Here is a 15430-nt window from a genome sequence, read left to right as displayed (position 1 = left end):
GGACATCATAACAGTCTTGTAATTTGGTCGAAAGTGGAGAAGTAACATCGCTGTAATGAGCCATTGATTTTTCAGCAAGTAAAAAAATCAGCTATATGTGTTTGCACCGGTGCAATGTTTGACCGAAAAACATTAAAGAAAAAACGAATGGATAAGAACAATAAGAAGGAGAAGAATGATGAGAGGGATAATAAGGAGAAGAATGGTAAGAACAATAAGAATGATAAGAAGGATAAGAATGATAAGAACAATAAGAAGGATTAGCTGAAGTGTAAATGTGCCGTCTTTTGTCTCTTATCGCATGTCCATGTGTGTGTTTCAGAGGAGGTGACCTGTGACCCTCTGGGGGACTTCCGCTGTGACAACCACCAGTGTGTCCCTCTGCGCTGGAGGTGTGACGGGGACAACGACTGTGGGGACAGCTCGGATGAGCGTGCCTGCAGTGAGTTCTACAGTACATCTACCCACCATAACTGTCTAGTACTGTAGCTACACTGAACAAAAATATAAACGCAACATGTGAAGTGTTGGTCCCATGTTTCATGAGCTGAAGTAAAAGATCCCAGAAATGTTCCATACTTACAAAAAGCTTATTGCTCTAAATTATTGGGCACAAATTTGTTTACATCCCTGTTAGTGAACATTTCTCCTTTGCCAAGATAATTCATCCACCTGCAGGTGTGGCATATCAAGAAGCTGATTAAACAGCATGATCAATACACAGGTACACCTTGTGCAGGGGACAGTAAAAGGCCACTCTAAAATGTGCAGTTTTGTCACCAAGACAGTGCCACAAATGTCTCAAGTTTTGAGTGAGCATGCAATTGGCATGCAGACTGCAGGAATGTCCACCAGAGAAGTTTAATGTTAATTTCTCTACCATAAACCACCTCCAATGTAATTTTAGAGAATTTGGCAGTACTTTCCAACCGGCCTCACAACCGCACACCACGTGTATGGCGTCATGTGGGGGAGCGGTTTGCTGATGTCAACATTGTGAACAGAGTGCCCCATGGTGGCGGTGGGGTTATGATATGGGCAGGCATAACCTATGGATAATGAACACAATTGCATTTTATCGGTGGCAATTTCAATGCACAGAAATACCGTGACAAGATCCTGAGGCCCGCTGTAAGTCCCATTTCTTTTAAGATACAGTATCTTTGACCAACAGATGTATATCTGTATAACTGTATTCATTAGGGCCTAATGAATTTATTTAAATTAACTGATTTCCTCATATGAACTGTAACTCAGTAACTCCGTAACTTTTTCTTCAGTATACTTAACACCTTAACCTTAGATTACCTGGCTGGCTCGCATTGGGACCTCTACACTGAGCCTTAATGGGCTGGTTGCACAAGTTGGGCATAACTAGGTCGTAACTCTATCTCATCCTTTTAAGCCCAACCTTTTAAAGTCCAACTGGTGCAACTGGCCCTATGTGTCCGCTTAGCAGTTATGGGCTAACTCAAACAACTGGATACTTATAGTCATGGTTTTGGTGAGTCTCTGAGCAATTCTAATGGGGGTATTCCATTGTAGCTCAGACACAGTGAGTCACCCAGATGAAATAGGGGTGTTGATGGCAAAGAATGGACCTGTTAAGATAACAAAGTGCTCTTGCAAAAGACAACACTCCTGTCTTCGAAGCAGTGTTGTGTGGGGCGGGCTTATCAGCTGCTGGAGAAACAGCTTGTCCTCAGCATGTCAGAGGGAGTTAGGGAGTCAGCCACCTCGGCTCTGGAGAATTTAAACAAGTCTGAGAACATGCCAGCTAATGAGGATAATATCTATGCTTCAAAGAACAACTAATGCCTCACAGACAATCACTGTGTTGCATGATGAAATTTGCTCTGGTGCTTTTTGCTGCCACTCCCCTTGTAACTGTAGTGGTTCTGCATAGTGAGAGAACACCTCCAGTGAATTCCATCATGAACTCACCACAGGAAAACGACTGACATGATTGGTCGGGGTCTTAGAGATCATTTGATAATGTACAAAACGAGTCACAGCTATTGCAATAACCCAAATTGAGGGAATAGAACTATGGTATTTATCCAAGCAGTGTCTGTTTTGTATGGAAAACAGCAAACAATCCCAGAATAATGTAGTAATACTGGGTCCACCCTCTGTCAGCTGTGTCTACATGGTGTTTGTTTGGACTGTGGCAATGACGACTAATTTAGTATTCTCGTGTGCGGTGCTAATTCTTTAGTTCCCCTCTCTGTGTTCCCCCCAGGCCCGCGTGTGTGCTCCGAGAGCGAGTTTCGCTGCGATAATCTGCACTGCATTCCCGACCGCTGGGTCTGTGACCATGACAACGACTGCGAGGACAACTCGGATGAAAGGGACTGTGGTGAGTGGAGGCTCTTTGTTTTGCCGCTGGCTTGGCTTATTCATGTGTGAGGGAATACAGCGCTAAGCAAAGAGGCACTAAAACGTCACCTTTTTGAGGAACGGGATACACAGAAAGGACCACCAGGATGAATTGACTTAGCTTAGTGGAAAACATGACATTCCTTCTTCTGTTGCCGATTATACTGGTCAGATTGTGAATTCAAGTCCATTCTAGATGTTTATTTATAGTAGTCATGAACACAGGGTCAGAATCTGAGATACCTCAGTACTTGGCATGACTGTAAATGAGTGAAGTGTATGGAGTGATATTAGTGCCAACTGAAATAGAATTTGTATTCCAAAAGTGAATTTGAATTCAAATGGGTTCATTCATACCTATTAATTATGAGTTGTGCTGGCATGGCTGTGCTGCAGAGCTGCGGACCTGTCACATGGGCTACTTCCAGTGTGGCAGTGGCCACTGCATCGCCGACCGCTTCAAATGTGACGGCAACGCCGACTGCATGGACTACACTGATGAGATATCATGTCGTAAGTGTTAGATATTATAATAGATGTGTCTATGGGCTGATGTCAAATACAACGCTCCCAGTGAGCAAAACTGGTTGAAATGACTTCTTTTCAACCAGTTTTACTCACTGGGCTCCTATCTCCTCAGAGGAACAAGGCACATTGTGTCCAGAACAATCATTATGTTACTATAGCACCCTCTACAGTTATCTAAATTAAAGTTACAACGGTGAATTTGATTTGTAATGGTCCATTTATCTTTCATTTGCAGCAACCCGTTATCCCAATGGCACTTATTGCCCACCGTTCCTATTTGAGTGTAGGAACCATGTGTGTGTGCAGCCCTACTGGAAATGTGACGGAGACAACGACTGTGGAGACAATTCAGATGAGGAGCTCCATCTCTGCTGTAAGGCCAATGCACCTTCAATGGTTACACGGTCCTTTAAATGGTTACACTGTCATTTAAATGGTTACACTGTTCCTTTAAATGGTTACACTGTCATTTAAATGGTTACACTGTTCCTTTAAATGGTTACACTGTCATTTAAATGGTTACACTGTTCCTTTAAATGGTTACACTGTCATTTAAATGGTTACACTGTTCCTTTAAATGGTTACCCTGTTACTTTAATTGTTACGCTGTTCCTTAAATGGTTACACGGTCCTTTAAATGGTTACACTGTCATTTAAATGGTTACACTGTTCCTTTAAATGGTTACACTGTCATTTAAATGGTTACACTGTCATTTAAATGGTTACACTGTTCCTTTAAATGGTTACACTGTCATTTAAATGGTTACACTGTCATTTAAATGGTTACACTGTTCCTTTAAATGGTTACACTGTCATTTAAATGGTTACACTGTCATTTAAATGGTTACACGGTCCTTTAAATGGTTACCCTGTTACTTTAATTGTTACGCTGTTCCTTAAATGGTTACACTGTCATTTAAATGGTTACACTGTCATTTAAATGGTTACACTGTTCCTTTAAATGGTTACACTGTTCCTTTAAATGGTTAACCTGTTACTTTAATTGTTACGCTGTTCCTTAAATGGTTACAGTGTTCCGTAAATGGTTGCACTGTTCCTTAACCCTATTACTGTCTCTTCTTGAAAAACTTGTTGAAACAATTATTTACCCTTAAATTCCTGTTACTAACAACTCAAATTAGAACTTCCAATAGTTCTTTTTTTAAACTTTATGTTTATTTTGGAAATTACAGAGCTCTACCAGGCGGTTGAGAAGTCAAAATAACGTCATACCCGCAATGCCATATTAGAATGGCAATTTGCATAGCATTTTTACTAATCTCAACAATATTACCAAATGTACGTTAGGTCTGGTTCAATGGCTTTTATAGGTTGGTGAATTGGTAATTGTGTATGCCCAAACATGAGAATTCAATTTCATTGTAATGAATGCTTTTTCAGGTGGTGTGTATTGCAATGTCCGTCAAAATGTTTTTCTTACATTTCAAATTATCCAGATTCTTCCACCATGTTTCCCACATGTTCGGACTACATTTTGAGTTAATATATGACAAAGTGCAGTTTTTATTACTATTATAGGTATTATTTTATAGGCGACCTTACGTCTGAGTATTGATTAATTGACCCCATGGGTCATGTAATGTAGTTTAACCAATTTATGTTGCCTAATATATAGTGTGTAGTCAACAATTAAATTATATTTTCCCCCATAATAAGTATATATATTTTTTTAAGTATACCCTATTCTGAGTCCACCATACTTTTTACTGACATATCAACCGCCTGGTTGAGCAAAATATTTTTGACAAAATTCCTGCTAATCATTTTAACTATTTATTTTAATATTCCTGCTTAATTCTATAGCTAGAGGACTCCTGATATCTCCAGGAGTGATAAGTATAATTATTGTCTTAATCTGTTGTGGTCTAGTACAGTCTTTTTGCTAGCTAAGGCCATCTACTTTAAGTGCTGCCTGTCTTAACTAACACTCTCATTTGACTTTTCCCCCTTATTAAATCTGACTTTGCTGATAGCTACTTCATAGAGGAAAAATGTACTTACTATGACTGTGGTATGTGGTTGTCCCACCTAGCTATCTGTAGATGAATGCAGGAGGGCTGGGAGAGTTGACCAATCAAGTTCAAGTAAAGATTATTTTTATTTCCAAATCCATTGTCAAAACATGCTCTACCAGTCGGTTGAGAACAGGGTTAAATAGTTACACTGTTCCTTAAAGAGTCACACTGTTCCTTAAAGAGTCACACTGTTCCTTAAAGAGTCACACTGTTCCTTAAATTGTTACACTGTTCCTTAAAGAGTCACACTGTTTCTTAAAGAGTCACACTGTTCCTTAAATTGTTACACTGTTCCTTAAAGAGTCACACTGTTCCTTAAATTGTTACACAGTTCCTTAAATAGTTACATTGTTGAATGTGATGGTCTTTATTCTTTGACGGGGAGAAATGACATTGAGTTCATGTCCTGGTCTTCTCTCCCTAGTGGACATCCCGTGTGACACGCCGTTCCGTTTCCGCTGTGACAACAACCGGTGCATCTACAGCCATGAGCTCTGCAACTCTGTCGACGACTGTGGGGACGGCACTGACGAGAAAGAGGAGCACTGTAAGTACACGCCAATCACAAGTTACAGTAGTGTCATGTAGGGCAGGTTTCCCAGACACTGATTATTAAGCCTAGTCCTGGACTAAAAAGCATAGTCAATGAAGAATCTCCATTGAAAAGATTTTTAGTCCAAAATTAGGCTTAATCTGTGTCCAGGAAACCGGCCTATATTGTCCCATCTCCGTGGGAGTTTGGAGTAAATGTAGCTCATCATTTAGGGCTCCCGAGTGGTGCAGCGGTCTATCGCACTGCATCTCAGTGCTAGAGGCATCACTACAGACCCTGGTTCGATCCTGGGCTGTATCACAACCGTCCGTGATCGGGAGTTCCATTAGGCGGCGCACAATTGGCCCGGCGTCGTCCGGGTTAGGGGAGAGTTTGGCCGGGGTAGGCCGTCATTGTAAAATAAGAATTTGTTCTTAACTGACTTGCCTAGTTAAATAAAGGTTAAATAAAAAATCATTATGTAATAATACCAAAATTGATTGTCCAATTCATGTCAATGTCTTTTACTCTCTAAAATGATTGACATCTTAACATGATGATTGACATCTTGACATGTTGTGTTTGTCACAGGCCAGACCCCCACACATGGGCCATGTTCAGCAGATGAGTACAAATGCAGTAATGGCCAGTGCATCCCTCTGCAGTATACCTGTGATGACTATGATGACTGTGGAGACCATTCTGACGAGCTGGGCTGCAGTGAGTAACCCACCCAACTCATTTACCACAGTCTTCACTCTACATCTCAATCATCACAAACCTTTATCTTATGCTAAGCTATACGGCTGTTTGTATAATACTTAAGTGAAAGTAAACGTCGACCCTCATAATGTGACACGTGTACATGCTCTGCCCAGACGTTGGCAGTGGGCGCTCCTGCAGTGACAACATCTGTGAGCATAACTGCACAGATCTGACAGACGGAGGCTTCCTCTGCTCCTGCAAGCCTGGATACAAACCCAGCCAGATAGACAGGAACACCTGTGAAGGTACAGGAAGCAGCAGCACCACCTGAGTGTACAGTCGTAGCCAAAAGTTTTGAGAATGACACAAATATTAATTTCCACAAAGTTTGCTGCTTCAGTGTCTTTAGATATTTTTGTCAGTTGTTACTATGGAATACTGAAGTATAATTACAAGCATTTCATAAGTGTCAAAGGCTTTTATTGACAATTACATGAAGTTGATGCAAAGAGTCAATATTTGCAGTGTTGACCCTTCTTTTTCAAGACCTCTGCAATCCACCCTGGCATGCTGTCAATTAACTTCTGGGCCACATCCTGACTGATGGCAGCCCATTCTTGCATAATCAATGCTTGGAGTTTGTCAGAATTTGTGGGTTTTTGTTTGTCTACCCGCCTCTTGAGGATTGACCACAAGTTCTCACTGGGTTTAAGGTCTGGGCAGTTTCCTGGCCATGGACCTAAAATATTTGTTTTGTTCCCCAAGCCACTTAGTTATCACTTTTCCCTTATGGCAAGGTGTTCCATCATGCTGGAAAAGGCATTGTTCGTCACCAAACTGTTCCTGGATGGTTGGGAGAAGTTGCTCTCGGAGGATGTGTTGGTACCATTCTTTATTCATGGCTGTGTTCTTAGGCAAAATTGTGAGTGAGCCCACTCCCTTGGCTGAGAAGCAACCCCACACATGAATGGTCTCAGGATGCTTTACTGTTGGTATGACACAGGACTGATGGTAGCGCTCACCTTGTCTTCTCCGGACAAGCTTTTTTCCGGATGCCCCAAACAATTGGAAAGGGGATTCATCAGAGAAAATGACTTTACCCCAGTCCTCAGCAGTCCAATCCCTGTACCTTTTGCAGAATATCAGTCTGTCCCCGATGTTTTTCCTAGAGAGAAGTGGCTTCTTTGCTGCCCTTCTTGACACCAGGCCATCCTCCAAAAGTCTTCGCCTCACTGTGCATGCAGATGCACTCACACCTGCCTGCTGCCATTCCTGAGCAAGCGCTATACTGGTGGTGCCCCGATCCCGCAGCTGACTCAACATTAGGAGACGGTCCTGGCGCTTGCTGGACTTTCTTGGACGCCCTGAAGCCTTCTTCACAACAATTGAACCGCTCTCCTTGAAGTTCTTGATGATGCGATAAATGGTTGATTTAGGTGCAATCTTACTGGCAGCAATATCCTTGCCTGTGAAGCCCTTTTTGTGCCAAGCAATGATGACGGCACGTGTTTCCTTGCAGGTAACCATGTTTGACAGAGGAAGAACAATGATTCCAAGCACCATCCTCCTTTTGAAGCTTCCAGGCTGTTATTCGAACTCAATCAGCATGACAGAGTGATCTCCAGCCTTGTCCTCATCAACACTCACACCTGTGTTAACGAGAGAATCACTGACATGATATCAGCTGGTCCTTTTGCGGCAGGGCTGAAATGCAGTGGAAATGTTTTTGGGGATTCAGGTCATTTGCATGGCAAAGAGGGACTTTGCAATTAATTGCAAATCATCTGATCACTCTTCATAACATTCTGGAGTATATGCAAATTGCCATCATACAAACTGAGGCAGCAGACTTTGTGAAAATGAATATTTGTGTCATTCTCAAAACTTTTGGCCACGACTGTAGAAGAAAACACCACTCTGTAACAACATCACAATCTTTGATGATCTATTCTTTCCTCTTCTTACGCTATTAGTAATCTTTTGGTCTTTTCTCTGTGTTTTTCCTGTTTTTTCTGTTTGTGATCAGACGTGAATGAGTGTGAGGTCTACGGGACATGTCCACAGGAGTGTCAGAACTCCAAGGGCAGTTACGAGTGCTTCTGTGCCCAGGGCTTCCGCTCAGTCAGCGAGCAGCATGGCATGGAGTGTGCTGCTGAGGGTAAGAGCTTAGCTGGACAAGTCATTTTGTCTGCATCCTAAATGCACCCTATTCCCTTTGTAGTGCACTACTTTTGACCAGGGCCCATACAGATGTAGGATCTTCATTTGAGCCAGTTTGCTACAGCAGGGAAGATGGTGCCATTTAGGACGCAACCTCTGTCTCCGATCTGTTAGTCCTGATTGTTATGGAAGTTACCATATTTCAATATTCTCCTTTCTCCATTTCAGGATACCCACCAGTGCTGCTTCTGCCCGACAATGTGCGGATTCGTTGCTTCAACCTGTCCTCAGAGCAGTATTCAGACTACGTGGACAACATGGAGCACATCCAGGCTCTGGACTACCTGTGGGATCCAGAGGGCATCGGACTCAGTAAGACCTTCAGCTCAACTAGTTAACTAGGCAGTTCTCTTTGGCTTATGTGAAGAGCACTATGGGAGTGATACAGTGACTGGGGAGGTTTTCATTTTTACTCCACTTCATTAGGAACCAAACAGAAGCAAATGGGTCAAAACGGAGAGGGACTACCTGAACTAGTTAAATGAGAAACACCTGTTTTCCTTTTCCATTGCAAACATTTTGCTATGATGTGTACTTATGAATATGAACCTGTTGTGCTTTTAGGTATTGTGTACTGGACGGTCCTGGGCCGAGGCTCTCAGTTTGGCTCTATCAAGCGGGCCTACATGACCACTTTCAATGACAACGGCAATAACCCAGTGAAGGAGTTGGATCTGAACCTGAGATACATTGCCAACCCTGATGGCATCGCTGTGGACTGGATCGGAGGGTACAACACCTCACTCATTGCTTACTATTTTCGTTTTTTTGAAAATACCTTTTGGGTTGAATACAATCTAACATCTTCCTTCTGTTTCTCAGTCACATTTACTGGACCGACGCAGGGACCAATCGAATTGAAGTGGCAAAGTTAGATGGTCGCTACAGGAAGTGGTTGATCCATACTGACTTGGACCAGCCAGCTGCTATTGTTGTCAACCCAGCACTTGGGTAAGGAAGTGATCAACTACAGGCTTTTTGTTTGTTCCAAAGAGGAAAGTGTGTGTGTGTGTGTGTGTGTGTGTGTGTGTGTGTGTGTGTGTGTGTGTGTGTGTGTGTGGTGTGTGTGTGTGTGTGTGTGTGTGTGTGTGTGTGTGTGTGTGTGTGTGTGTGTGTGTGTGTGTGTGTGTGTGTGTGTGTGTGTCTGTATGTCAGTGTTCACCATAAGCTAATACACTGGATCCTCTCAGCTATAACAGCAATGTTGAGTGATCGACAGTATATAGATTTCAAAGTAGTCAAAGACATTAGTTAACAAAGACTGTTTTATGTGTCTGTGCATTCCCTAGACTCATGTACTGGACAGACTGGGGCAGGAGACCCAGGATTGAGTCTGCTTGGATGGACGGACAGCACAGGCAGGTTCTGTTGGACGAGGACCTGGGCTGGCCCACTGGACTGGCTCTGGACTACCTGAATGGAGACAGGATCTACTGGTGTGACTCCAAGGAGAACATCATAGAGTCCATGAAGCCGGACGGAACCGAGAGGAAGATCATCATGTCTGGAGGTCCGAACCCACTGAGACCTTTCTTAGATGTTGCTAACATGCTGACGTTATAGAATTTGTAATAACTACATTATTATTATTTACCCCCTTAATAGTTACTGATTAAATCAGACCACATGTCCAGGACAAAGTCTCTCTTGTAAAAGAGGTATTCTGACCTCAATGGGACTTCAATAGACTGGGTCTTATGAAACTATGGCTAATTGAGTATGGTCCTTTTCTGCTTCAGATATTGGTAATCCCTACAGCCTGGATGTCTTTGAGGGCCATGTGTACTGGACAACCAAGGAGCGGGGTGAAGTCTGGAAGACGGATAAGTTTGGGAAGGGGGACAAAGTGAAGGTGCTGACCATCAACCCCTGGCTGACTCAAGTCCGCATCTACCAGGAGCACAGACACAACCGTTCAGGTTAGAGTTTGTCAAGTCTAAAACATACACTCTGTAGTTTTCTCCTGTCTGGTGAGTGTAAGGTAGTCACTGGTCTCTTCCCTCTATCAGTACCCAACCCCTGTAAGAACATGTGCAGTCACCTGTGTCTGCTGCGGCCTGGAGGCTACACCTGCACCTGCCCACAAGGCTCCTCCCTGGTCGGCTTCAACCCCAACGAATGTGACGCAGGTATGGTCATTAAATCACATCACCTCCCTGCCATGTTGGCTGCACCATCATTTACCATTGGAATCATACTCCATGCAGGCATGGCTGCTTTGATGTTGTTGTGGTGACATTGTGGTGACGTTGTGGTGACTTTGTGCGTGGCTTTCACTCCTGCAGCCATTGAGGCTCCAGTCTTAATGCCCCTTGCATGCAGATGCATGAACGGAGGGACCTGCTACACTGACGAAGGGGGCCTGCCCAAGTGCAAGTGAGTTCAGCAGCTGGTGTCAGGAAGTAGATTCGTTGTCATATTATTATAACATGTAACACCACAGCCACAAGCCATAGGAGTGTTTCGTTCCAGCAGGAAGAAACATTGTTTTTTATTTGTCTTTTATTGTGCAGGTGTCCGTATGGCTATGCAGGGAGTTACTGTGAGATGGGAAAGTCCAGGGGTGCCCCTGCAGGAACAGGTATATTATAATATGAGATAAGAAGTAGAATATCTATATGATTTCTCCCCAAACAAGTCAGTCCAATATGCCAGTCTTCATACAAAGTTTCCACTGATCAATGGTTCACAATAGAATGGTTATACAACGTTGGTCAGAGACAAATTACATAATTTGTCTGGAAACCGTTGCCTCACAACTGGGGCAGCAGGTAGCCTAGTGGTCCGACTAGTAACCGAAAGGTTGCAAGATCGAATCCCCGAGCTGACAAGGTAAAAATCTGTCGTTCTGCCCCTGAACAAGTCAGTTAACCCACTGTTCCTCGGCCGTCATTGAAAACAAGAATTTGTTCTTAACTCACTTGCCTAGTTAAATCAAGGTCATATTAGATTGTGACCTTGAGATTGATTTGGACTCAGTGAACACTAAAGGTGTTTTTCTCTCCTGTAAAGTGACTCTATAACCGTTTAACTTCAATTGGGAGAATGTCAGTCAAGTAATAAGTAATCTGCATGTAATTTACCAGAAATAACTGAGAAATTGTTTTAGTTTCCGACTACTGATACGTACATGTTTTTCTGGACACTTACAAATGAAGAGTAGAAATGTTCTGGAATAAACACTGCTGCTGATATCTCTGTCTTCAGCTGTTGCCGTACTGTTAGCAGTGATTATCATCCTCATCACCGGAGCGTTGGCTGTCGGGGTTTTCCTCAACTACAAACGAACTGGCTCCTTAATCCCATCCATGCCCAAACTACCCAGGTAGGATCTCACCTTTGACCTGATCTCACCCATCTGTGCGTGCCTCTGTTGTGTCGTTTTAAAACCAGAGCTTCATATGAGAATTGTTACCCTGGAAATTGTAAACTCTCTTTTCCAGCCTGAGCAGTCTGGTGAAATCGGGTGACACTGGGAACGGGGTGACGTTTCGTTCGGGTGACAATGTCACCATGGATCTGGGACCTCCACCCATCGGGGTTTCATTCATTGACAGGGCCATGCAGTTGGTAGGCACTGGATTGTGTTGATTTAGCACTTAGTGGTGTCACTGCACCTTCAGACTGTACTGTCAGCATTTTAATCCGGTGTTAGGCCTGGGAGACCCCGATTGACTTTGGCCTTTTGGACCTCTGTACATTTTTCCCTTGTGCATTATTTTAAGCTATGAAAATAAATTAAGAGAGTCAAACTCTCTCTCTGTCTCTCTCTCTCTCTCTCTCTCTCTCTCTGTGATATGTGTGTGTATATACAGTATATATGTATGTGTATACTACCCTAAAGGAGGCACAGTGATGCCGAAACGTTGGTATTTTACCCGAGAGCTAAAAATTCCCCAATAAATTACTGGGAGTTTATTTACATTTTTATTTTATTTCACCTTTATTTAAACCAGGTAGGCCAGTTGAGAACAAGTTCTCATTTACAACTGTGACCTGGCCAAGATAAAGTAAAGCAGTGCGACACTAACAACAACACAGAGTTACACATAAACAAACGTACAGTCAATAACATAATAAAATCGATGTACAGTGTGTGCAAATGTAGAAGAGTAGGGATATATACTGTATATATAAAGCGTGCGACTCTCTTTATTTTTCTAGCTTCCAGTTTATTCTCCGTTAGTCAGCACCTCCACACTAAATAATGTTCTCTGGGGGTGCTCCATCTCATGCTTTTAATTATTGTCTGTTATTAACAACACTAATGGACAGTCAACAGCCAGGTTTCTGTAGTTAATAAAGTAAATCACAAATTGCAGGGCATTGCATTCATACTAAACTCCTGAAATACATGTCGGTGATAGATAGCAATGCTGTTTGTATCATCTTTGAGGGACATGATGAATAACACTGTCTCTCTTTCAGGATGAAAACTTTGCCGTGGAAGCGGGGAGGCAGCCAATCACATTTGAGAACCCCCTGTATGCCACTGCAGCGGCTGGATCGTCTAGTGATCCTGCTGTCATCCACGCCACACAGGTACGCAAGGCAACACTGTTGCATGAACATTCCTAGGGCGGGTTGGATTGACATCATTGTTAAAGCAATACTAATTGTTCTGCACTGTTTTACTCCAAACAGGTGACTGTTACTGTTAGCGGTGAGCAGATAGAGAAGAACTTTGCGAACCCGGCGTACCATACAGATCAGATTGTGTGCACCGTGGACAGTTCCACAGCCAGAGCCAAGCCTGTTCAGGTGACTCTCCCATCCTGTACTTGTATCATTAGTTAAATGTAAGGGATTATATTGTAATTTACAGCAATTGTGTCCTACATTGACAGGAGTCCAGGTGGAGCTTCTTCAAAAGGAAATTTAAGCCAAGCACAACTTTTGAAAACCCTACCTACTCAGAGGTAAGGCCAATACTGCCACCCAAGCAGCTCCTATTCCTGTTCTACAGGAGAAAATGGCAAACATGCAGAGCATATGTTCCTATTCCTTGTAACTGTTTGAGGTTTGCTTCTTATTGCTACTTGGTTAAGAGGCCTTGGGGTTGTGTTGGCCTGTTTTCTGCTAGTCATCCCTTTGTTGTTTTTCAGATGCAGAATGAAAAAGCAGTAGGAAGCAATGAGGAGAGTTCCTCCACCGACCCCTCTCCCTTTGCCCCAACCGCCAAACCCTTTAAGAGGGATCGTCCCAGCACCTACTCACCAACTGAGGACACTTTCCGAGACACAGCGAACCTTGTTAAAGAGGACAGCGATGTGTAATCCCGTTTCTCACAGATGGGAATCAAAGACACACTCTCCTTTGCACAGAATCTATTTTTATATGCAGCCTGTGTAAAAAAAAGAGAGAAAAAACCCCCCAAAAAACGAAGATTGTTTTTGAGAAAAGAAATTAGACAAACGTTTCTTTAGCATACAGAAAAGAGGTCTGTCGTGACTATGCCTTCGGATATTTCTGATGCCAATTCTTTTTTCCTGATTTTTTTTTTTATTGTGATGTAATATATGTATATCTTTGCACTGAAGCTGCTGATAGAAATGTTATAAATATGTTGTACATTTGTAAATTTGAAGAGTAAGATTTTTGTCGATAATATTCTCTGGCTGTTGGAAGTAGATGAACTTATCGATAGTGCTTCATAAACAAAGTAACACATAACAGGTGAAGTGCATTGTGAATGTACAGTAGATATATCGCATTAGGACAATGTTTTGAAAGGATAACTAACTATTTTTGCCACTGAACCAAACTGAAGATGTATGCATTTTATCTTGCATGTTTATATACCTCATTTCAGGGCTTAAAAAAAAACTACAAAAAAACAGAGCAAAACAAATACAAACTGATCCAATTACCTTAGCTATTCTAAATCTATAGATGCTGTAAAAAGAAAACTACAAATTCTGAATATCTCAAAGAATGGTATGCTAAGCATACTTACATGGTACTTACGTTCAAACTTCTAAAAACAATTCCCTGACTTTTTTTGGCATATATAAATCAAAACTATCATATTTAGGTAAGACTTTTTTATGAATAATGATGGCCTCTTTTTAATATTAATTTGGAACAATACTTGAATATGCCAATGATTTTAATGTGTGAAGATGTATAATTTTGGACATCTCTAGTGACTCTGGAGCTGGTAAAGTCCAAGAGCATCTGGAGATACAGAATTTGAAGAAATTAGGAATCTGACTGTCATTTTCTAAACATGGGTTATACATCCTGTGCTCTTGATTGTTTTGTATTGTGATGAAAATGACAAATAAAGACTGTATCAATGATCATTCTAAATATGCTCAAATGGTTTTCTAGCTAGCATAGTGGGAGACAAAATTTATGCTGCTGAGACGTAAAATGAATAAATGTTGTTTTTTTTTAAACAATCTCAACAGTCTGTTTTTCTTACTTTAAACTACATTGAGATTAACACAGTAGTATATTTTCTTGGCACCTCAGGAACATTTCATTTCAATATTCATGAATTATTCACTACATACACTACCGGTCAAAAGTTTTAGAACACTTACTCATTCAAGGCTGTCTTTATTTTTACTATTTTCTACATTGTAGAATAATAGTGAAGACATCAAAACCATGAAATAACACATGGAATCATGTAGTAACCAAAACAAATCAAAATATATTTTAAATTTGAGATTCTTCAAATAGCCACCCTTTGCCTTGATGACAGCTTTGCACACTCTTGGCATTCCCTCAACCAGCTTCACCTGGAATGCTTTTCCAACAGTCTTGAAGGAGTTCCCACATATGCTGAGCACTTGTTGGCTGCTTTTCCTTCACTCTGCGGTTCGACTCATCCCAAGCCATCTCAATTTGGTTGAGGTCGGGGGATTGTGGAGGCCAGGTCATCTGATGCAGCACTGCAGGTGTGTTGGGTCATTGTCCTGTTAAAAAACAAATAATAGTCCCACTAAGCCCAAACCAGATGGGATGGCGTATCACTGCAGAATGCTGTGGTAGCCATGCTGGTTATGTGTGCCTTGAATTC

At 42.1% G+C, this 15430-nt stretch overlaps 1 protein-coding gene across 4 annotated transcripts in view; it reads left to right on the top strand.

Moving 5' to 3' along the window:
- Positions 1 to 14804, top strand: part of lrp2a (low density lipoprotein receptor-related protein 2a) — a 65945-nt gene extending 51141 nt beyond the window's left edge. For all 4 annotated transcript variants that reach the window (XM_014164082.3, XM_014164078.3, XM_014164081.3 and 1 more), the window contains 22 exons: positions 323 to 442; positions 2243 to 2359; positions 2776 to 2892; positions 3143 to 3280; positions 5368 to 5490; positions 6067 to 6195; positions 6354 to 6485; positions 8207 to 8338; positions 8569 to 8712; positions 8965 to 9130; positions 9223 to 9351; positions 9690 to 9910; positions 10140 to 10319; positions 10410 to 10529; positions 10686 to 10776; positions 10914 to 10981; positions 11608 to 11725; positions 11844 to 11970; positions 12829 to 12942; positions 13045 to 13161; positions 13248 to 13319; positions 13506 to 14804. In XM_014164082.3, coding sequence (XP_014019557.1) covers positions 323 to 442; positions 2243 to 2359; positions 2776 to 2892; positions 3143 to 3280; positions 5368 to 5490; positions 6067 to 6195; positions 6354 to 6485; positions 8207 to 8338; positions 8569 to 8712; positions 8965 to 9130; positions 9223 to 9351; positions 9690 to 9910; positions 10140 to 10319; positions 10410 to 10529; positions 10686 to 10776; positions 10914 to 10981; positions 11608 to 11725; positions 11844 to 11970; positions 12829 to 12942; positions 13045 to 13161; positions 13248 to 13319; positions 13506 to 13676 — 2846 coding nt within the window. In that variant the 3' untranslated portion in view covers positions 13677 to 14804. The remainder of the gene's footprint in view (positions 1 to 322; positions 443 to 2242; positions 2360 to 2775; positions 2893 to 3142; positions 3281 to 5367; positions 5491 to 6066; positions 6196 to 6353; positions 6486 to 8206; positions 8339 to 8568; positions 8713 to 8964; positions 9131 to 9222; positions 9352 to 9689; positions 9911 to 10139; positions 10320 to 10409; positions 10530 to 10685; positions 10777 to 10913; positions 10982 to 11607; positions 11726 to 11843; positions 11971 to 12828; positions 12943 to 13044; positions 13162 to 13247; positions 13320 to 13505) is intronic.
- The last annotated feature ends 626 nt before the right edge of the window (positions 14805 to 15430 follow it).

The sequence above is a fragment of the Salmo salar genome, chromosome 21, assembly GCF_965601325.2.
Source record: "Salmo salar chromosome 21, fSalSal1, whole genome shotgun sequence".
Classification (NCBI taxonomy): domain Eukaryota; kingdom Metazoa; phylum Chordata; class Actinopteri; order Salmoniformes; family Salmonidae; genus Salmo; species Salmo salar.
The sequence above is the reverse complement of the archived record's forward strand: the minus strand, read 5'-3'. Positions and strand labels throughout refer to the sequence as shown.